General features: G+C 44.5%; 1 protein-coding gene across 2 annotated transcripts; it reads left to right on the top strand.

Moving 5' to 3' along the window:
- Positions 1-89: 89 nt before the first annotated feature.
- LOC102070511 (neurotrypsin) lies at positions 90-22,844 on the top strand. 2 transcript variants are annotated; one of them, XM_005481445.4, is made up of 17 exons: positions 90-2,280; positions 2,412-2,680; positions 3,832-4,125; positions 6,156-6,201; positions 7,384-7,620; positions 8,851-8,974; positions 9,669-9,844; positions 10,169-10,316; positions 10,634-10,812; positions 11,206-11,347; positions 12,391-12,593; positions 13,559-13,700; positions 13,949-14,154; positions 14,724-14,802; positions 15,039-15,161; positions 15,683-15,963; positions 17,494-22,844. In XM_005481445.4, exons 3-17 carry the CDS (start codon positions 4,054-4,056, stop codon positions 17,802-17,804), a joined length of 2,469 nt encoding a protein of 822 aa, XP_005481502.2. In that variant the 5' UTR covers positions 90-2,280; positions 2,412-2,680; positions 3,832-4,053; the 3' UTR covers positions 17,805-22,844. The 2 variants fall into 2 exon arrangements, with proteins under 2 accessions (XP_005481502.2, XP_014131153.2); XM_014275678.3 differs by having other exon boundaries at positions 7,345-7,620.
- The last annotated feature ends 185 nt before the right edge of the window (positions 22,845-23,029 follow it).

The following is a 23,029-nucleotide window of genomic DNA, read 5'->3' as shown; positions in this document are numbered from 1 at the left end:
GTAAAAAAAAAAACTAAAAGGGGTAGAGAAAGTTAAAGCATGGAGTGATAATTGAAATAATGTAATTCATTTATAGTTTTGATTGTGGGGGGAGTGGGGAGGGGCAGTTTCCACTGCAGTACCACAAAACTCCAGGCAGGTTCTTGGGAACAGTACCTCATTGGTGGGGAAGATGCAGTGTCGTGGAGAACTAATGGTATAACCATTTATATCAGTAATTCTTTGGGGCATGTAGAAGAAGCAGAATAAGAGGAGAGTCAGGCACACACAGACTCTGTGTTTACCCATGGGTGGCTGTGGAGTTTGCTGGAGCTGAGTCCTCTGGAGCCCCAGGCTGATACTTGCATCACAAAAATTTTGGTCAGGTGAAGGCTTTCAAGTTACTGAAGCAACATTTGCTTAGTGGTTAATTACAGTGGCTCATTAGTGGATAATCCAGGGTAGCTTATTCTTTTGTTGCTATTATGACATAATTGGGTCTTTTTAGAGGACTTGGGGTCAGTAAGAACACAGTATCCACATCTGAGTTTGGGAAAACACTGGTTCTGTGGCATTTTGCATTTTCTGTCCAGAAGACATTGTGAAAAAGAATGCTACTTGCTGTTCCTTCATTTCTGAAGGATATAAACTAGATTGGGAGTGAGAAACTGATTTACCTCTCTTGATTATTTTTCTTCATATTAAAACTTGGAATAAAAGTGTTAGGCATCTCTTAAGATAGCACCTGTGCTGAATGTACCAAATTCTAGTGTCTGTGTGGAACAGTCTTACATAAGAGGCTGTAACAGAGACACTTAATACCTTTTTCTATTTTTACTTTTGAAATTTTGCACTGCTCCTACTAATCTGAACAGCTATTTTTGTATTATACTGCTTCATGGTGAGCTTCACAAATTCAGTTGTTTGGGGTTTTGTCTAACCTTTTATATATCTACTATAAGCAGCAGTGCTTTTCAGGTGCACCCAGGTTTTACATTGCTTCCTTTAAAAGTACTTGAGCAATTCTTTTGCTTCTTTTGTTATAGCCAAAAACCCTCCAGTTACTGATTGTCCTTGGCAATTTCAGCTGCTGGCCATTTTCCTGTGTCTCACCATTAAGCTTATATTAGGTGTTTAAATGCATTCTGTGACATGCTGGTATTGAGGATCACTCCATTAATAGTTTGTGTGTGTACCCACAGGGAGCAGCACTGTTCTTTCTGAGTTGTTGGGTTTGTACCATCCCATGATGCTGTTGCTGGGGGGTAAGGAAAACTGTTCTGGTGTGGAGCACACTGGTTAAGAACATGGCTGCAGAGACCTGTATGTGATTGTGTGGTGAGGAAAGAATTAAACAAAAGCTGACTAGCTGTTCTACCCTCCTAAGTCGGATTTACAGGATTTAAGCAGATCTGCTGGAATTCCTTGGTCTTATTTCTGTACCTTATAGCTTGACTACTATACCAGCTCTGGGTGTGATTGCTGTTAGCTACTCCTTTTAGGCTTTCACTGTGGATGTAGCATTAATATTTCAGCTGGTCGTGATGAACAGTTGTCCTGCTAGTTCAGGAGAAATAGATTGTAATTCCAGAGAACCAGGGACATTTTAGAAGATGACATTTCTTGTTGAGAAGGGTCAATACAGGAAAATCTGGCAAAATCAAGACAGACTCTATAGGGAATCACAGACTTCCTGTAATAGAACCATGCTTATGTCATGGTGAAAAGGTGACTACTGTTAAATAGCAGATTTAGATATTTACAACTACTTCAAATTTGCCCATACAAGAAAGTTCAGGATGTTTTACCCTACCTGTAGATACATTACTGATCTAAACTACAGTAGTTATATTGGTATAATTCCCTTTTAGGTCTTCCTCTCCACCATGGAGAGTAGTCATGAGAAGCTTTTGAGAATTCCACCTCTCTCAAGGAATGTTATTATGAGAAAAACAAGGGGAGTCTTGGTAAGAAGGAAATAGTTCCAAAACAGTACCTGCCAGAGAGGAGACAACTGTAAAACCCACTGTGTCTTCCCAGGTCATCATTCTTCCAGAAATTGAATACAGGCTTGGACTTCTATTGCTTTTAGTGTACTGCTCTGTGTTTCCTTTAAAATTACTTTATCTATTAAATCACTTTATTTAGGAAAACTTTGCCTTGACAGGGAGGCAGCTTAGAAGGTACCATGAGAAAAATCCAGTGCAGACTTCTGCTTGAGGTGTGAAACCCTGTGCGTCAGAGGCCTGAACAGGGAGTGTCTCATGGGATGGAGTTCTGAATGAGCATCAACAACCTCTAGTAAGGAGCTAGTTTTCTCTGAATGCTAATAGAATTTCTGTTCCTGTTTCCGGTATGTCCTTTCCTTGTGTGTTTAGTGGAATAAGTGTTTCTAAATTCTAACACAGTCCCATATTTTTTATTTTGTGCAGCTCCTTTGTGTTACTGCTGCCTGAGAGTTATAGTGTGATGCAGCATTTAAGCTATTTCCATCCCCTGCTGCCCTGATCGTCTGCCTCCCTGACTATGAGGATATAGGAGATTTGCTCCTGATTAACTGAGTGTAATTCTTGGCCAAATCCACTCCAGAAACAGCTTCTTTTTCTCATTAGTGGCTCCTGTAAAAGATCCAGCATGGAGGGAAATTTCCTTGCCTTTGATGAGTGACTGAGGATGAGGCAACACATAACTGTCACATGAAGTGAGTAATGGGCAAAAGTGAAGGAAGAAAAAAAAGAGGCTTTTTGTCAAGTCAGTAGATTTTTAGCAGCCTGTTCCTTGTTTTTATGCTGAAGGTGTCTTTGGAAGTGCTATTCAGCAGACTTGGCCAGAAGTGAGCTCATTCCTAAAGGTGACCTTCATGTTTCATGCTGTAGAACACCATGAATTCATTGCTCCAAAATCAGAATATAAGAAGTACCCATTACATTACATTACAGCTGGATCTGAGCAGAGAAGCAGCACCAGGAATGCGTAAAAAAAGTATTTCCAAGACTGAATAGCTTCAAAGACCCAATTGCTTTCTTAGATTTAATAGTGTTTAAAGCTTGTAGCCTTGAACCCTAATTCATATGAAGGACCAGCAAGTTGAAAATGCTAAAAGCCCCCATGGGATAGGATTGTTCACAGTAATACCATAATGATTAACCCTCTGGAAAGCATTCTAGGCAATTGAGGGAAAATATAGCTCAAGGTCAAGGAGACACTGGATGGCAAAGTTCTCTGGTGGCAATACCCACGATGGCAAGATAGAGGGCTGAAAATTGGGAGCACGCTGGACAGGGCTGTGCCACCTGTGGGTTTTCTGGGGGACATCTGGAAGCTGCTTGACATAAGAGTTTTCTGGGACCCATTTACCTGGGTTCAAATCTGAGGAGAGCTGACCTCGGGAGGCTGCAAGCTGCTAATCGAGGAGGCAGCGGTGGGGGGGATAAAGTCCAGATTCCTTCCAAGGAGTCTAATCTCTGGCAAATGTACGCGCACACGCCGTTGCCTTTCCCAGCTGTTGCTGCGGGCTTTGCAATAGGACGCAGCCCCAGCTCCTTGCCGTGCTGCAGCCTCTGTGCCTTGGGAAGAGGAGGAAAAGGCGGCTGGGGAAGGACATTGCAGGAGAGGAGAGGAGAGGAGCGGCGGCCGGCCCCGCCGCGGGGCACAAGGGGCGGGGAGGCGGAGGCTGGCGCTGCCAGCAGCGCGTACCTGGAGCACGGGGGAGGCTGCGGAGAGGAGGGGACAGCGGGGCGAGGAGAGGCTGAGGGCTGTGCCCCAGCGCTTGTGCTCGCCTCCGAATGTACCAGAGAAATTCGGGGACATGGTCTGTTCCCTTATTTCTCTCCTCTCTTCCCCTTTCTGAAGAGAAGAATCAATGAGAAGAGATGAGGAGAAGAACGGGAAAGTGAAATTCTAAGATGCTGCGGGGAACTTTGATCCCTTTCCTCACATCCCTTTCCCTGCGTAGCAATGGAAAAGGCACCCCGCTCCCTCCGGTGCGGAGCGGCTAGCGTGGGAAAGCAGACCCTGGCAGCTGAACCAGAATGTGATGCTTGAAGAACCTTCTGCTCACTTTGTACACGAGGGATGGAAATCTCCAAAATACTCGGGCTCCTGGTAGAGCTCTCAAGTCTGCTATCCTGTCTCAGATGTGTGGAGGTAAGAAAAGGTTATTTTTCTATCTGCTTGTAAGAAGTCACATGGCCCTTTTAATATCCTCGCTGTAAGTGGACCTTGTTATTACTTGAAAATGTTTTCTAGAGCATTTAGGCAGTTGTGGTCTCTGGGAAGGACTGGGGGCTTGGGGAGAGATTTGTTTCATTATGCATATAAATCCAGAAAAAGAAATAAACCGGAAAAGCAGAATACACAAGGGCTTGCAGATGCTTTGGCTTGGGTTTCCAGTGTTTCTCATGCACTGCAGTGACCCTGGCAGGAAAGATCCTTTATTTCTGTTCTTTGCTGATTGTCTCTTGCTTGTGGACAGATGATTTATAGCTGCACAGACCTGGGACAATGCCTGCAGCATAGGCTGTTTGCACTGAATTTAATTGGTGGCGATGGTCGGTGTTGGAGTATTTTAGAAGCTGCTACAGAAACTGGCAGCAACTAATTTTTCATTTGAAGGGAAGTTTATTACTTGGACTGAAATACTTTTGTTTATGGTCCAAGAAGAGGAGGTTCAGTCTCTCATATTTATATCACTGGCAGGCTTACATGTGTGTGCAGGTGTGCACTAATAGCGAGGGATTGAGGGACCTGGATTGAGGTGCAGTCACAAAAGTACAGCTTAGCTCACTTTCTACTCTCTGCAAAGAGCTGTGAGATCAGGAGAGTCCTTCAGTGTTGTTGGTCCAGAAACCATATGAAGGCTTGCAACAGCCTGATACATGCAAACAGATGAATTTTTTGCCAGAAAAGAGTTTATCTGTGCATCCCTTTGTGAATATGAACCTGAGATCTGATCTGCTACTACTGAACCATGTCAGGAATTCATCTTCCATATGCAGTGTCCTATTCTGACTTCTGGGAAGTGATGCTGGAGCTTGGCCATGGTTGTCAGCACCTTCTGGATCATATTCCTAAGCTTGATTTGAAAATTATATCTGACATGAATAGGTGTTGTTCTTGTCAGATTTCTGTGGGAATTACCTCTGCTTATTCCAGAAGTGGATTTGGTTTAATTCCAAATATAACTTTTCCTATTTTCCAGGAAGAGGTGAAGCTGAGAGACGCAAAATTACTGCATTTTGAAGAAAACCACAACCATTACCAATAGCCAGTATCTTTTAGCTATCCTTTAGCTGCACATCTCTGCTCTGTGAATTACAACTCTTTCTTTCTATAAAAGTATTAGAAATGTTCACTTAACAATGTTTAGAAACTACTTAAACTACAAGAAGCTAGCAGAAGCATGTACCATTTCTTCTTTTCACTCTGAGTCTGTGAAGGTCTTGCACTTGCTTGCACACTATGTCGTGATGTTGAGTGGAGATCCCTATCTCTCAGCCTACAGTCACATTACAACCACAAAAAAACCCCTGCCTATAAGAGGAAATGCAGTTGTGGGGCCAGACAGGACACTAGAATTCTGAGGACTTTGTTTCGTATTTTTTGGTCTTAACTTTAACCCCATTTGGATAATAACAGCATAGTCCATATCATATTTTCAAGTATTAAAAACAAAATCCTCAAAAGGCCTTGGATTTTCTTCCTTGGATGTTTCCTACTTTATACATGGATGTTTATTACCATTTTAACAGGTATTCTGGGGGCATCATCCTGTCACTCAAGTAAATAAATATCTGCTACTATAGCTGTAGATGACTTGCCCTATAAACAGTGAGAGGATTAGTAGTTATTATTTTTCTTACTGATAATAATGATTTTCTTCTAGATTTCCTTTCCATAGGCATATCATTCAGACTTCCAACTCTGTTGAAAAAAAACCAAGCAGAGCCCAGTAATGTAGTGCTTAGATCAAGAGTAAATCTCTGCAGGCCAGTAATTATTCATTTTGTTGTTAGTGGACAGAGCTATGGTTGTATTTGAAGAGGAGCAATGGGGAGACCAGGGAAGAGGCTGGTTACTAGGGTGTGTTTGCCTAAAGCTGAGCTGCTTTTAGGACATGCCCATGTTTATTTCATTGGATAATCATCTCTCTGCTTTTGCTCTGTTTCTTTTCTCAGGCTTTCCTGGGATTCAAGCCCAACCAAAACCATTTGCAGAGTGCAGGTAAGAACAAGAAGTTATTAATTCAGTCATTGGGCAGACTCTTTCCTGCAGTGGTGATCTGAGACCATAGGCACGATGAACCACTGCTACTGGCCTTCTTCCTTTCTTTTCATCACTTCAATCTTTTCTCTTGTCCCAGTGCCTGTTTATCTCCTTCACCAACGTGGCCAGACTCCTTCTGTTCCTTCATGTCGAATGCTTTTGCAGCTTCCTGCTCCTCCTACACGTTCTTTTCTTTAATCTCTTTCTTTGCCTTGGTCTTTTTTGCATGCTTACCTTTTTTCTGCTCTAACAACTACTGAATTCTCAGACACCCTCTCAGACACCATCCCAGTGGATGCCACACATACGATTTGTTTTCCAGACACTGACTTCCAGCTGCTTCTCATTTTTGTACCTTGCATTTAACCTTCAGCTGTTGCTTAGCCCCTCTAGGCCTGGCAGGGGCTAGAGGGCAAATGACATGATGCAACATTACTTTGTACCCTTGCTCTTTGCCTCAGGTGCAGAAGGGTTTTCTGAAAGTGTTGGCTTCTTTCTGTTTGCTTAGTGAGTAGAGCTGTAAATGTCCCTTTCTCAGTCTACTCTTCCCATGTTATGGACTCTATAAAGCCCACAAAACCTGGGTGGTTTTTTCCCCACTTTGTTATTTCAGTGCCATGAATTGAGAGTTTTCTCCTTTTTTAAGGACCACAATAAATTAATTATTGGGTATTTTTACACAGGATATTTCACATGGCACCTGCACTTCCCACAAAATAAATTTGAATGTATTAGTCAAGTCCAGATAAGCAAGGTGATCTGCTCATGTGTATAGGGAAACTACATGCTATGAAATACATTTCCCACCTTCCTGCTTTGTGCAGTTCTGCTCCAAAGTGAGGACATGTATTGCATGTACAGTAATGGGAACCAGTTCAAATTGTTATGTTTGGGCCCTAAGTTAACACTATTCAAAGGTCTGTCTGGGCAGTTCATTGCTTCAGATCAGTTTGCGGTTTAGACAGTGAGTATTATGAATATTCTTTGAGCAGCACCTTGGAGAGTGATAGAGTTTGAATCAAGCAAGCAGCAGCTGAGGCTGCAAACACCAGGGGTATTTCTCATAACCAGCTGGTGTCTCCCATGTTGTCTGAGCTTCAGCGTGTGATGGTGATGGTAACCCTCGCTTCCCGTGCCCAGCACCCAGCGTGTGTCCTGTGGGACCTCTTGGCTACTACAACGGCTCACTGGCGGTCACCGAGGCCGGGGCAGAGTGTCTCAACTGGACAGAGTTCCCTGACTATGTCCAGCAGTACCCAGATCGTGGCCTGGGGGACCACAACTTCTGCAGGAACCCAGACGGGGGAACGACGCCCTGGTGCTTCTACAGGCTTGTGTCAGGGGCCATTGGCTGGGCCAACTGTGACTGTAACCAAGGTAAGGGCTCTGCTGCCTCGGGGCTCTAGCCAGCAGTGTGTGCTGCACAGACTTGCAAGTGGCAGGTGGAGCACCCTGTGGAAAAAGCACAGTACAAAGGCAGTTCCGAATTGTTGAGATAATTAATACTAGAGGCTAGCCTGTGTGGGAGAAGAACGTGTGTATATCGTAGTGGGTGGATTTAAGCTGCTGTAGCTGTAATGCCTTGTATAGATGTTTTATTCTTATACAAAGAGACTTCTTTTTTTTCTACTGCTAACTTATGCCACTTTGAAAACAGTTTCAGTTATGTAGAAAACAACCCACTTCTTCTCCTTTAGGGTCCATATCAGAGCATTCCTCACCTAAGTGTAACAGTTCAAATATAAACTACTTCTTCAAGGCAGGTCCTAGGCTTGTGTTAAACTTCCTCAGTGCTGGCAGAAGGACTGCTGTTTACTTTGAGGCAAGCAAGGAGCTGAGCTCTCTCAATGCATTGGCTGCTGTGCAGCATTCTTGAATATGTCCTGTTTTCTGACCTTCCTTGCTTTTCCTGCATTTTGCAAAACAGTTGAAACACCAGTTTAATAAATGAATTGACAGTCATTTCCCTTGCCAGTGGATGTTCTTTCAAAGATGGCTTCATTAAAGAGAAGAATATAAGTGTAGTGGTGCTGTGTGCCTGTACTGAGGTGCTGCAGACAGGTGTGTCCTTTGCAAGTACTAAAACTGAGTGAGGAAATGTGCCTTCTAAACAGTGGTAAAATTTTTGGTGGGGTGGGAATTGAAAGAGTATTTACACTGGCGCTTCCTTTTCTTAGAGAAATTAAAGAGGATTCATCTGCTGTTATTAAACATCTCACTGTAGCAACAGTCATGCAGGTGAAGTGGTTGATGGAAATAGATAATGGAGTGTCAGAAGTAATTGAATAGATTTTCACACTCCCTTTCAAGATAGCATGTAAAATCATCCCCATTCACAGAAGGAGAATCCAGGAGCTTTTGCAGAAGCCAAATTTCCTGCTGGTATTACCATGGATTTGAAAACACCAACCGTCCTCCCAGTCAGCCATTGCTGGGACTGGGAACGTGCCCCACCCCACACTGTTTCATGCACATCACTTTAGTGCCAGCACAGGTAAAACAGGGATGAAAGAAGCCAGGTGCAGTTCAGCTCAGCTACTTGCTGGTCTGAAACTTCTATCAGCAGATAGCAGCTGGTTTTTGGTTGTTTTTTTTTCTCTTTGGAAGGTGCTGTGCGGTTGGCTGAAGACAGTAGTGTGGAGCTGTATTTCAATGGACTCTGGGGTATCATCTGTGCTGACCACTGGACTGACTGGGATGCCAGTGTTGTCTGCAGGCAACTAGGTCTCAGGTGGGAACCTCAGTCTGGTTGTGAGAGGTACATGCTCAAGTGGCTTCTGAAAGAGCAGCCTCTGTGGTTACAGTCCCTCTGGCTGGCAGAAAGGAGTTTGTTCTGTGGTCTAATTTTCCACTTAGCAGGGTCCTTTTTTACTGTTTTCTTTCTGTGGCTACCCCCAACCCAATCATCATTTGCAAGAAGTTTTTGAAACAATAGTCTCTGCTTCATGCTCCAGGCTGTGAAAAGTGAGCTATGAGATCACTTTCCCTTTTTATGATCATCAGCTGGAGTTACTACAGTGATCTAACAGAAATTTTAGGAGTACGAACGCTCTTTGGGTATCTGGGATTTGGACATTGAAACTTCTAAACAGCAAAGAGATAAGGTCAACAGAGGGAAGGTGATTTAGTTAGTTTGGTGTTTGAGTCTGTTGATGGGTTTGTTCATTGCTCTCAAATGAGAGTGCCATTTCTGACTACACCAACTCCTCTGCAGTAGGTGGGCACATAAAGGGGTTGGGAAGTGCTGTGTGCTTGATTGTGCTTTCCCATTAGACTGTAGGTCACGCCTTTATGCACTTCCAATTAACTGGGCACACCAGGATGTGAAATGCCACAACTGGCCTGGAGAGTCACAACAACAGCAGGAACTTGTAAGTCAAGCTGTGTTGTGGCATTTCATTGCTCTGTTGCATCCTCTGTACCAGTGAGATCGGCACAGCTGGCAAGAAGAGTCATTCTGGACCGTGGCCTGTTCCCCTGCACCTGCAGTCAGCAAACTGCCATGGAGATGAGGAAGCCCTGCTGCAGTGTGGCTATCAGGAAGCTCTGTCAGGAGCTTGTCACCAGGGGAGTGCCGTGGTAACTTGTGTTCCTCCAGAAGGTAAATCTCCAGGGAAAGATCTCAATCTCCCAAAGATGGCTGATGCTTATGACCACATCCCCTTCTTATCAAGCCAGGTTTTTGTCTGCAGGCAGAGAACTCCTGGTCTCCACAGCAGCCAATTAAAGAGACATCTCTGGACCAGCAGTATCCCACCCTGGGGGCTGCAATCATGGGTACTTGTGGGGGGTCTGGAGGGGAGGATGTGGTAAGAGAGCATCAGGAGAGTTCCTCTGGCTAGAGGATGGTTCTGCACCCTAAACTGCTGGATGTGCTTTGTCTGTCTTGTTCTGTTGTGCTCTCTCTCTGTTCCTTGAAGCACAGGTGTAGGCGCCCCACTTCGTATAGTTGGGGGGAAGGAGAGCTTTGAAGGGCGAGTGGAGGTTTACCATGATGGCAAGTGGGGAACCATCTGTGATGATCAGTGGGACGACCGGGATGCTGAAGTAGTCTGTAGACAGCTGGGACTCAGGTAATTTCCTTGCTGTATGTCATGGAGTAGTAATAGAAGTAGGCAGAATGAAGAACAGAGAGCATATCCCTTCACTATACTACCAGCCCTTCCTATAGAAAATACACAGAAACCTTAGGAAACATAATTCTGGATTGATCATCCTATAAAGGGTTTTTGTACCCCATTCTTGTCAATTTTATGGGTTTGTGCTGTGTAAAAAAATGATCTATGGGAGGACAGTGACCTAGCATATGAGAGTCCCTGTGCAAAGCAGAATCTGAGGACACAAGACTGTGGCATTCCTTATTGAGCATACATATCTGTAATGTTTACAGTGGGACCCCAAAAGCCTTGTCATGGGCTCACTACGGGCAGGGATCTGGCCCAATCCTGCTGGATGAAGTGCAGTGCTCAGGGAATGAACTCTCCCTTGATCAGTGCAAGAAGAGTGACTGGGGACAGCAAAACTGTGACCACATTGAAGACGCTGGGGTCTCCTGTGACCCTTTCACAGGTACAGATGTTCAGCTCTGCCAGTCAGATGCGGTCGGTCTCATCCCCACATTACTCGGCTTGCTCAGCAGGTAACCCCTGGTTCAGGATCCTGCACAGCTTCCATATATGGCTCCCACAAGGGCTGCTGGATGTGGAGGCAGAGAGTAGATCAGAGGCAGACTCAGTGGTGTTCCCACGGTTTTGCTCAGGTAGTGTGGAAAGGCTGAAGTGAATCCTCCCCTGGCAGATGAGTATGTTTGGAAGCAATGAACATTTGTATTTTGAGTACCCACAAACATCTGTCTCTTTTGTTTCTTTCCCTCACGGGTGGTGCAGAGACCTAGCATGGTGCACAGGCTGTTTCTTATCTCCCCTCCTGAGTGCTGCCCTTTCCTTCTCGCACCCCCTGCAGAGGGCACGCTCCGGCTGGCCGGCGGCCGCAGCCCCAGCGAAGGCAGGGTGGAAGTTTACTACAATGGAGACTGGGGCACGGTGTGCGATGATGGCTGGACAGACCTCGCTGCCCAAGTGGTCTGCAGGCAGCTGGGCTTCAGGTAGGACTGAGACTGTGTGGTGTCTGTGCTTCCTAATTTCCAGGATTAGGTTCCATCACCATTGACTGGGATAGGCTGGATCTTAATCCTTCAATGGTGTTTTTGTTAGAAGGCTTATTACCATTAAACAATTTATTAAGGAAAGATTACTAGGTATCTGCATCCTTTCCAAGGGGCAAAAAAAAATCTATTATCTCTTGCCACAGCCTGTTTTGAAAGCAGATAACAGGCTTAATACGGTCCTTATGAACCCCTCAGCAAAATCAGAGAATTTTCTTTAACACTCCTTAAATCTGCAGGTGTAACTTCTACTTTGTCAGTAAAAGGATATCACCTATCTGCTCCAAATGTATCACCTTCAGTAGCTGAGCAAAGACCATCAGGGCAAAAAAGAGTAGTAATAGGGATTTTCAGCCCATTGCTGAGCTGTTGTCCCTTCAGGTAGGAGTTGGGAAAGATTTAAAATCAGGATACTCTTGCCTTTGAGCTACTAAAATGGGGTTATGTGGCTTTTTTAAAACATTATTAGGATCTCCTTCTAAAATTTCAACTTCATAGATGAAAGAAAGACTAAATTCTTCCATTTGAGTTCAGCTACATACTATGTTTGTCATCTGTTTTAGTGCCTAAGTTTACAGTCTTCCGCAGTTCAATTCCAGGTAGCTGTTTTCTATAAAAAGAAATAGAATTACTTAAATGTTGACATTTTTGATGCCTCCTCTGCCAGCCCCTCCTCAAATTGATGTACCTGCTATGACTGCAAAGCAGCCTCTGCTGGCCCTCTGTGCCTTTGAACATGCCTTTGACCAAACACTAGAAAATTGACTGGTCTGGGGAGGCCTCCCTGAAAACTGAAGCTGGCAAGACATGAGGGTGCTTGGTTGCCATCCTGTGTGTCCACTGAGTGGTTTAGGTCAGAAGGCCACTGGTACCATAGTTAAGCAGGGGAGTTTCTCTTTGGATCTGAGCTTGGGTCCTTCTGTGGCATTTAGAGTTTCAATGTTAATTTTTTTCAATGACAATTTTCTGTTTCCTTCCTCTAGTGGTCCTGCTGCCCTGGCCTCTGAAGGAGAGTATGGTGCTGGCCAAGGCTTCATCTTACTGGATGATGTGGCATGTGTGGGGACAGAGCTGACTCTCCTGGACTGTCCCCACAGCAACTGGGGGCAGCATGACTGCTCCCATGCTGAGGATCTGGGAGTCCGCTGTTCCCCAGAAAGCAACACGGTCATGGATGGCAGCCTGGGTAACTCACCTTGCTCTTGCCCTGAACAGTGGGAAAGTTTCACTTTCTGGTCTGTTCCCTTGTAAGCTCTGGCAGATGTGGGAGTTTTCCCTGTGCTGTTTCAATAAGAGGTCTGCTTTTTGAGGAGGAATGAGCCCTGGCTGAATTGGGGCAGAGCCACAAATCTGTGGCTCCACCAGACCTACTGTCAGACCAGCAGTAAATGGAAACTGGAGAGAGTTGTATTGGCAGTGTCTGAAACAAACCTCAGGGGCTGAGGGACAGTGGCTGCCTTAGTGGGCCATTGCTCAAGGGAACCCTTTAACTAGACCTTTTAGGAAACTTAGGTGTGGTTACATTAGAGCCACACCTAGCAAAGACAGGAGGATTTCAGATGCAAGGGGTTGCTGTTTGCACTCCCTTGTGTGGATGGCACGCTTCTAATTAAAATTGTGAAAGTATTTCAAGTTAGCATAATTTCCTCATTTATATAATGCCTGATACTCTCCCCTTTCCTTACTACAGGAGACTTTCCAGTTTGTTAGACATTTGTTTGGCATCCAACATTTTTGTTTTTCCTGGATGTAGAACTCTTCTCTTGCTTAGAATCATGTAATAGTTTTACAATTCAATTGATTTTTTTTTCCCAGGCATGTTTAAGCTTGTCTAACTCTTGCCTTAGGATTAATAACTTTCTTTCTGTTCTTATTCTCCTCTTTACCCAGCTTTCAGAGTATGATCCACTGATGATTTCCAGTATGTATTAAATAAATTAGTATGTATATAGTGTTCTGATTCAGCACAGAGGTAAAACGTCTTCATATAGACACACTTCTTTATTTTCTTTATTTTTTCTCCCTTTTTTTTCCTTTTAGTTTTAAGCTTACTGATGTCTGGGATTCATCTTTTTCTGTAGAACCCAAGTTTTGGACACGTGACCCCTCTGGTTATTTTGCTTGCAGCAGCTCATGTGTTTTCTGCTTCAGGGCCTCCTGTGCGGCTGGTGGATGGAGAAAGCAGCAAGGAGGGCCGGGTTGAGGTCCTGCTGAATGGGCAGTGGGGCAGTGTCTGTGATGATGACTGGACAGACAGAGATGCTGCAGTGGTTTGCAGGCAGCTGGGATTCAGGTGAGAGCTGTGGTACAGGCATCTTTCAGACATAAACAGTTCTCAGGAACACTTCTGGACTTGCTTCTGGGGGCTTAGTTTTAGTTTTGGCACACCCAGATATGCTTGAGGGAGTAGGTTGCTCTTCTCCCTCTACTGCTGTTGGTGTGTGGAGTGACACACAAATATTACTCCACTTAAAATGCACTGGTGACAGGTTCACTAGGCTCCTACTCACTGCACATTAGCCACCCTCTCTTTAATTGCAGTGGGACAGCAAAAGCCAGGGCAATGGCTTATTTTGGCGAAGGCCATGGGCCCATCCATCTGGACAACATAGAATGCAGTGGCATGGAGGACAGCCTGGGGCAATGTGCCACGCCTGACACCAGGATTCACAGCTGCTGGCACAGTGAGGATGCTGGGGTGATCTGTGACTATGTGGAAGAAAAGGTCCAAGATTTCAAGAGAACAGGTGACATTCCCATTTCTTCTATGCAGGAATCTGGAGTTCTGGTTGTAGGATCTCTGCATGCTTTTGTGGTTTTTCCCTGTCATGCTTGTCTTCGGCTGAAACTTCACCTACAAAATAAGCATGTCCTGTCCTGCACCTCCTACGTTTTTCTTGTTTTCAGTGTATCTTCTTAGCAGCACAGAGTGTTCCAAATTAGTCTGAGGAGCTCCACCCATGTCAGGCCTTTGAGCCTGCACAATTTCCCCACAGCCAAGTCACCATACTCTTCCTTAGAACAGCAATCATAAGCAATCTTAGGGGTTTAGAGTACTCAGGAAGTATAAGTATAGGCCCCACTCTTGGCATGAGACCATAGAGACTTCAGGTAAGCACCTCTGGTGAAATTAAGGAAACCTATGGGATCAAATGTTCTATTAATTCCATATGCACAACACAGTCCACAGTCCATTAATCCACAACCTTGACGATTAATGCCCTCAGAGAAGCTGAATGGTATTTGGCTCTGTGACAGCAATGCTTATACTCTAAGGTGAAGGTCCCTATCCAACTGCTGTGACTTTGCCATGCAGGTCCAGAGTCTGGAGTGTGTGGGATGCGCCTGCTTCACCGTCGCAAGAAAAGGATCATAGGTGGAAACAAGTCTCTGAGGTACTGCCCTGTAAATGCTGAGTCAGACTGGTTCCAGCTTTCCTTCAGGCTCTGGAAGTAGCCTGGGAGATGCTGACTACATTAATGCAATTTCACTGGTGATTTTTGAACTTGGTTTGAATAAGTGTCTAGGGAAGAATGCCAAGCCAGCTGAGCCCAGATGAGACAGAGTGGATGGGAAAAGAGGAAAATGGCTCCCATGTGTGTGAGACTGCTCATTCCTGTTTCTCCTTCAGAGGCAGTTGGCCATGGCAGGTCTCACTGCGGCTGAAGGGTTTTCGTCGAGATACTCGTCTGCTGTGTGGAGCAACGCTGATCAGCAGCTGCTGGGTGGTGACTGCAGCCCACTGCTTCAAAAGGTGTGTTTGGGAGCGGGGAGCCCCAAGGGATACTCAGTGATGAACAACATAACCTCATGCAAGTTTATCCTCCTAGCCCAGTGGAACTACATGAGCATAGTTTCTTAAGTAACATCTTCAAGTTATGATGTGTGTGATCTTGGAGTGCTTATGGGGATAACTCAATATAGACTTGCTTTTTCCTTCACTGCTTACAGCTGGCCTCTTAACTCTGAGGCTTTACAGCGTAAAGGGAACCAGCATTTTGATATTTAAAGTGCTTTAAGGAACTGTGAATAGGTCAGTTCGCAAGTCTGTTGCAACTATAATAATCATTTTTATAGAAGCAAAAGTCCTGTGCCTGGTAGATAGTGATTTGGGACACCAAATCTGCAACAGCTGGCATGATCATATCTGCTAAAGAGGTCCAACATTCCTGCAGCTGGAACCGTTTTACCACTGTGGTCATAGCAATTGAGACTTGTGTGAGTCTGCTTTCCTCTTAGCAGGACTATTGAGATCTTGAGTCTGAATTTCACCAGGTTTGGTGTTGATGTGCGGCGCTACCTCCTGCGTGTGGGCGATTACCACACAGGTGTGAAGGATGAGTTTGAGAGGGAGCTGCCCGTGGAGCGAATTGTCCTGCACAGGAACTACTGGGCTGGCAGCAATGACAATGACATAGCCCTGGTCCGGATGCGGGGCAGAGAAGGGCACTGTCTCTCCTTCAATCACCACGTTCTGCCCGTCTGCCTGCCTGACAGGAGAGAGAGGTCTGACATCAACAGGCAAGCCTGCATCATCTCTGGCTGGGGAGACACAGGTGAGTGGTGGGGCTTTGAGAGGCAAGACAGGTGAGGAAGTCTACCTTCAGAAGCCTACATGGGCCATTAATTTATGTCAATTCAAGGCTGTGTTCTCGCTGCTCCCATTGTCTGTGCCAGTGCATGGTGGTAAGGAATAGGAAGATGAGTGGGGTTTTGTGCTATTGTGTTTTCATCTGATTTTGAGGCTTATTGAGTCTGCTCAATATTGGTGAAAGCTTTGGTTTCCACAGCATCCCTCTGAAGCTGTGGGAGAGACCAATGCTGCCCTCTGGCCACAGTCCTCTCTTTCTTCCCATTTCTACACATGTATTTGCCCACAGTAGGCCCCTAAGGGAGAAGCCTGTGCAGAGCTGCTATACCAAGCCCGTGAGAGGCCCCCATGTTTCCATGACCTGCTTTCTTCATGGTACTGTCACAGTGAAGTGAGGGCTTAGAGGCAGAAGGAACCCTCAGTGAGAAATCTTTCTTGGACTACCTTGCTTAATCTACCTGTGTATTTCTGCAAGGACAGATGGACTCTGAGTCTGGTTTCTGCCCTGGGTTCAAGACAGCCCAGACCTGTCCTCTTTGAGCATATTGCTGTGAAGCTTTCTAGGTAAAAGGGAGCATGGAGGTCTTTCTGGGGCTGCTATGACTGGATAAAAGCCATATGTTTAGAAAGATTTCCTGCCAAAAGCCCCAGGAGCTCATCTGTTGATTTTGGACTTGCCCGTCCTTCTCAGCTGTTTCCCTAGCTATTACCACAGCTTTTTAACTGCAAGTACGTATTTGCCTTTGGAGTCCAGTTGTGCCAGTTGCACGTGTCACTTCAGGATATTTGGGGTGGATCAAGGAGCAACTTAGCCATGTACCTACCTTAAGCTCTACTGGAGCTTAGTGGCTAGAATCCTTCCCACGCACCAAACCCAGCTGTCTCAATGGGGAGCAGTTACCTACTACCTTGTGAACTTACATAAACCTTGGGCACAGAAAGGTCATACTCTAAAATAGCACATTAGCCTTATGTTCTCAACAACCCTGGGCTAATAAAGAGATGTGATCAAATAGACTCAAGTCTGGCCAAAGACAAAGGGAATTCCCTTTGAATAATATTTGAATGCCTCTGAAACATCTAAAACTTCTCTGAGGAATGAGCACTTAACAGATACTACTGCATTTATTTTCTTGAGAAAACACTGTCCTTGCTTTACTGAGGGGGAAATTGAGATTTGGAGAGGTGAGATAAATTCAACAAGGTTCAAGTTACTTGTTGACAGAATCAGGAGTAAGACTCATCCTTTGATCTAACCTTTTTCTACAATCCTCTTCCCCACATCTTTGATCTTACAGTTCTTTTTTTGTGGTCTGGCTTGGCGTCACTGTTTTCAGAAGTTCTCGTGGTTTCAGAGATGCTGAGCTCAGCCTATTTCTGTGCGGCAGACTTGACATGAAATGTAGAAGTGTCTGGTTTTGTAGGGAGCACTGTTGCACCAGGTCACTGCTGTTGCCTGTATGTGAATCAGTCTGGCTGGTCTGTTTTATTCCAGGGAAGTCCTATTCCAGAACCCTGCTGCAGGGGGTGGTGCCCCTTCTCCCACGGGAAGACTGTGAGGCCCGTTACGGGCGGAAGTTCACCAACCGCATGATTTGTGCTGGGAACCTCTCTGAAGACAAACGGGTGGACAGCTGTCAGGGTGACAGTGGAGGGCCACTCATGTGTCAGAGATCAAATGGACGCTGGATCATCTTGGGCATCACTTCCTGGGGGTATGGCTGTGGTCGGAAGGATTCGCCCGGTGTGTACACAAAGGTCAGCAAATTCGTACCCTGGATCAAGAAAGTGACCAAGCTAAAATGAAAATGACTGAGCTCTTGGAATTTCAGCACATGGTCCTTTTGCTCTGCAGCAGGAGAAGGCTGTGGCTTCTGGTCTGTGACTGATGGAGATTTATTTTGACATTGGACACTGGCAAAAGATTTTAATGTAGAACTGGAAGGAAAACAGTTATGACTGATTCTTTAAAGTCTTTGGTTTCACTTTAGTCTGTAATCTGTAAGCAGAGAAAGCAGGTGCACAGTGGTAACAATGCTTTAAATATCTGAATCCTTTAATGCAATCACACTTATTCCTTTGCCCTGGCACACAGAAATGGTAGAAGTAGAGCAATACCTACTGCTGCAAATCTGTTCATGGTTGTATGTTTGGACAGTTGGAACATGCTGCAAGGAGAGGCGAGATGCTTGGAAGACAGCACCACATGTTGGCATAGTGGAAATCTTCAGAGTTTTTTTTTTTTTCATAACAGCTCTTTTCAGTTCCAGGAATCAGAAGATTTGACCCAAGTTGAGGAACAGGCCAACAGCTGGGTTTTTTAGCTTCCCTGATATGTCTCTAGGGGGAACCTTTTCTCTTCTGAATAGTAGGTCTGCTCCCATAGGATCCCTTTCAAGTGTCTGCCTAGGCTAAGAGATGCTTGTCCCTCCTGCTGCAATCCTTTGTCACACATTTCCAGCTGCCAGATGCTGTGTTTTTATTGCTGCTTTTTTGCTATGGTAGTTTGTGTGTGTTGTTGGGCTTTTTTTTGTTTCCCCTAAGTAGCATCTTCTAGAATCAGTTGTCGGTGTGAGAGGCAGGAGCTTTCTTGCCCTCATGATTACTATGGAGAACTTAAAAGACTGACCTCAAGTGGCTGAATAGACATATCATTTTTCTTCAATCCAAATGTAATGTTAATCTCAAACATTCAGGCATTGAATCATGATTTAATAGCACTGTGGGAACTTCCTACATAGTCCCCTATTCATCATAGTTATTAGCTGCCCTTTGTTTGTGCTGCTAGTCTAGTATTTCTGTGTTCACAGTTTTCCATGAAACATGGAATTACTCCTGAGGTATAGATACACCTCAAGCAAATTACTCATTCCTTGTGAAAAACAGTAAGTGTGCTGCAAAGCAGCTTCCCACTTTGAAGTGTGTCCTATTCTTGAAACCTCTGGGTCATGCTTCCTTTTTTCTCTTCTTTGCACTCTTTGTCCTTTCATTCCTCTCAGTGGGAGTAAACTGGGTTAACTTGAGGGTATGCAAGCACTATCATCAAGCTGTAGTTCTCAGCCTGAACAGATACAATGCTGAGAGAAAGCAGGGGTTATTGAATATTACAATTTCTTCCTTCTGTCTCATCCAAACAAATGAACAGAGTTCCCTCTTTTGCCTTAAGCACTTTTTAAATGTAATATATTATTCTTGAGTAATAAAAAAATATAAGTAGACAGAAGGGCTAAGTGCCTTAATAGCTGTGCAGTGCAGCATCTTCTCACTGTGTACAGATAAGGCAGAGAGGAGACAGGTCTGTGCAGGAAGAGGAGCAAAAAGCTTTGATGTATAACCAAGGGCTTGAATGTGGAGGATTAATATAGGATGGGACACGTGGAACTTGTGCCAGATGTGCATGTTTTGGGTAGGCAGTAACTGGGTCAAGCACTGACCTTCTGTCTGGAAGGTCTGCACTCAGGGCATTGAGGTGTTCAGTATCTGGGTATTACCAATGCAAGAACAGAAGGCAGAGCACAGTCTGTGTATTAGCAATGTCATATTACAGGGCATGTGGTGACAGAATCCCAGAAATTGCCCTGGATTCAAGAAGTACTGATTGCCTAAAGTTTTAATTTTTCTTCTACAAATTAGCTTAATGTAGTGGTGCTGACCTGACTAGGTGGCTGATTTTTGTGTGTGAAGGCTAAACTAAACCATTTCATTTACCTTTTCCAGGTATTATAGGATAATTGGACTACCAGTGTTGCAATGGACTGTTCTAAAATCCTGCTTGCAAACTTTATTTTTATGAAGAATTGTCAGAATCTTTAAAACATGCAATGTCAGGACCCCTGCGAACTGGCCTTTGAGACAAACCTGATCTGTTTGTGCCTCTTCTTGAGGTGCTGAATGTCTTCAGCACAGCTTTGTGCTGATAACCCTGTTTAAAATGCCAGACTTGGTTCCTTGGCAGCACTGTGCTTGGCTCCATGTGGGCTGTGTTGTCCTATGGCTCGTGGCAGAGTCTCTAAAAGGCAAGCTGTAGACTGCTCCTTATCTCCCAGGCATTAAAATGCCAAGAGGACCAAGGGCAATTATTCACAGACCTTTCATCTTGTGGGGGATTAAATGCCAAGTTCTATGCTGGCAGGAGCAATACCTGTCTGGGAAACATGGAGGGATTTGACTTTTACCTTCAGGTTCCCCTGAGCCAGCATGATACAGCAGCTCAGATGGAGTTTCTGTGCCTTGGGTGCTGTCACATCTCTAGTTTAACCTGGTTTGATCTTTCAGTAACCCCAACAGGCATAGAAACACCCAAAGGATGACACTGTGAGGTGATTTCCCTCAGCTTACTTAGCAAGTGGCCATTCAGGAGTTAGCATAAATTACCATGTAACACAAGTGAGATGTGAGCCTGGCATTGTCTTCTGAAATTCCCATGTTCTAGTTAAAAATATTTCTTTCTCCTAGAGCTTGTCACTATGAAAGCTGTGAGAATCCTTGTAATTAACACCCTTTGAGTCCTGCATGAACCAGGAGGAGGGAAGGAAGTATCCAATCTCCTTTGCCTGCGTTTATACCTTACTTGTGCTGTAGGCAAGCCTGTCAGTACTCTCCTACTTTGACCTGGCCTGTTTCAGGATACAGCTGTTGCTCTGCACCCTTTAACCTGGGACTGTGGTCCAAACCAAACTCATGTGCTTTGCCGCTGAGGCTTACTGGAACTGCCTGGTTGGATAAACAGCACTCAGTCACCCTAGGACTGTATTTTGTAATGTTGGACAGCAGCAGATGTTTCAAAGGATAGTATGTGTGAGTTGTGCTGAACAAGTTTTAACAACCTTTCCTTCTGGGCAATTTTGTTCTTGACCCATTTAAATTAATTACTTGCATTACTATTATCATCATTAAAAATGGAAGTACAAATACTTGGTCCTCCTGGTGCTGTACAAACACTGTGCACTATTCTTTTGTCATTCTTTTTTTTCCTAAAGTGTAAGAGTTTATATCTCTAACTTTTAAAAACTATTTAATGTAACCACCCTTCATCTTCCATATAAATGTTTAAATTTTTTTTGTTTTAATCTAAGCTTTCAATCCCAGTATTTTCTGGTAATGAGAACCATTATAATTTAATTCTCCATAGCACATAATTTCTTTTTATGGTTCCTGAATTAATTGCCTTTTGTTTTCATTAAGTACCATCTGTCTTTGTGTTCTCAGCCATGAGGGGAAATAAGGGGCCTGGCTTTATATTCTCTGTTATGCATTATTCTAGAGATAGTTCCTTTCCTAAGACTGTGGCTTCTCTGTCTCTCTTCAATCCAAACTGTCTAGGTGTCTGATAATATGCTGACTGTCTCTGTGTGTCTTCTCTTTCTGATGGATCTTTAAACTTTGGTAAACAACTGAATGCAGTTTGCCAGGGGAGGCTGTATCCCCTGCTGATTGTTTGAGTACAGTTTTTTATAGCAGGCAATTCTGTAAGTGATTTCAGTGCTGTGTCTGTATGCTGGAGCTAGTTTAAACTTGCTAGTGTGGTCTTGGTGGCAGCCTTGCTTCAAGGGGATGAAAACCCACTGAGGTTAGCTCCCCATGTGTCTCAGGTAGGTGCAGCAGTCCCACTGAGCTCACAGAAATTGCTGTAGGTCTGTCTGGAGAGCTCTGGGCAGGGAGAGCAGGTCTGTGCAGACCTTTCCCTGTGCTGACATACACGGAGGGCTGAGACATTCCACCTTCACAGCACTAGTGCTTTGGATAAGGCTAATGCATGTGCACTTGTTCCAGGAGCTGAGAGCTCACTCAGTGTTGCTGGTGGCTGCACTGTGCCCCATGGATGCTCTGAGAGAACTTTGCATGGCAGAATGGCACATTGTGGTTGTGTGAGAAAGAGAACATCACTGTGGCCAGGAGCATTGGCAGGAGTAGAAACATGGCTATGGTAAGGGTCCAAGGAGCAGCTCTTGGTGCTGCTCCTATCCTTCTTTGAGAGAATACTGCAATCCTCCAGAGGCTGCCCCAGTGCTCCAAAGGCTGCCCCAGTACTGGGATCTTCCTGACCTACAGTGCCTGCAGTGGTACTATCTCAAACCTGTTCATTTTGGCTACCTTGGCTACCTGAAGCTGGATTAAAGATTTATCACTTTCTTGTGGCTGAACACTGTTCTGATGATTTCTATGAATTATGGTATAAGCTATAATTAATCAGGCAGCTTAAGCTAAGTTTATTAACCTGGACATGATGTCAATTATGCTTGTAATCTCTGTAAAACTGTAGCAGAAAATAACAGATCAGTTTCTCTAAGGACTGGAGGCATTGGTGAGGAACAAGCAAAGTGGGCATTTGCTATCTCAGGGGTAACAGAGGTAGATCTGCCTTTTGTCTGTCTTCCTTTTTTTTCTGAAGCCTGTATCCTGAAGTCTTTTCACTCCAAAAAAGCTGCAGTGATTCACTGACCACTTGAAAAGAGGTTTTGATGTGTATATTCGGCAATCAGATGAAAACTTCAGAGAGATGAAACTACACTGTGGTATTTAACACTCTCCTGATAGACTCACTGGGAGTTTCTTACAGTTAGAGAGAACAGAATCACCTCTGGTGGTAACCAAGTTGGGACTGCTCCTTGTAGAACAAGGCACTGTGACCTGGAGTAATGAACATGTCCTGGGCTGCGTTTTCCCTTGTTTGGAAAAATATTTAATTTTCCACATCAGAAACTTGTTTGTGTAGTAGCCTGCTATTAAATCCTTTTCTACTAAGGGCTGAATACCTCTGAAATCAGTCAAGTGCCAAAGCTGTTATGTCCCCTGGATCACCACCAATGGCTCACAAGGTACACTAATAAATGGATTATACTGTGACTGTGTGGGGCTCTGTCTTATTTTTAATAAAGGAATCTGTTCCAAGGGCAGATTTTAGGTTTTTTCCCAGCAATGAGTTAATTAAATTTTTTTATTAACATTATTTTTTACAAGTCTGCCAAATGTCATTTTGTATTAAAGCACTTGACCACTGCCTTCCTATGGTGAAAAGGCTGGGGATGAAT

This window comes from Zonotrichia albicollis, chromosome 7 (assembly GCF_047830755.1).
Source record: "Zonotrichia albicollis isolate bZonAlb1 chromosome 7, bZonAlb1.hap1, whole genome shotgun sequence".
In the NCBI taxonomy this organism is placed as follows: Eukaryota; Metazoa; Chordata; class Aves; order Passeriformes; family Passerellidae; genus Zonotrichia; species Zonotrichia albicollis.
Note: the sequence above shows the minus strand (reverse complement) of the source record. Positions and strands in the feature narration are given on the sequence as shown.

Excerpts from the sequence above, each read along its gene's own strand:
- LOC102070511 (XM_014275678.3), top strand. The coding sequence starts at position 4,054 with ATGGAAATCTCCAAAATACTCGGGCTCCTGGTAGAGCTCTCAAGTCTG. Across the intron at positions 7,621-8,850 it reads CAACTGTGACTGTAACCAAG|GTGCTGTGCGGTTGGCTGAA; the intron begins GTAAGGGCTCTG and ends TCTCTTTGGAAG. Across the intron at positions 12,594-13,558 it reads GGTCATGGATGGCAGCCTGG|GGCCTCCTGTGCGGCTGGTG; the intron begins GTAACTCACCTT and ends TTTCTGCTTCAG.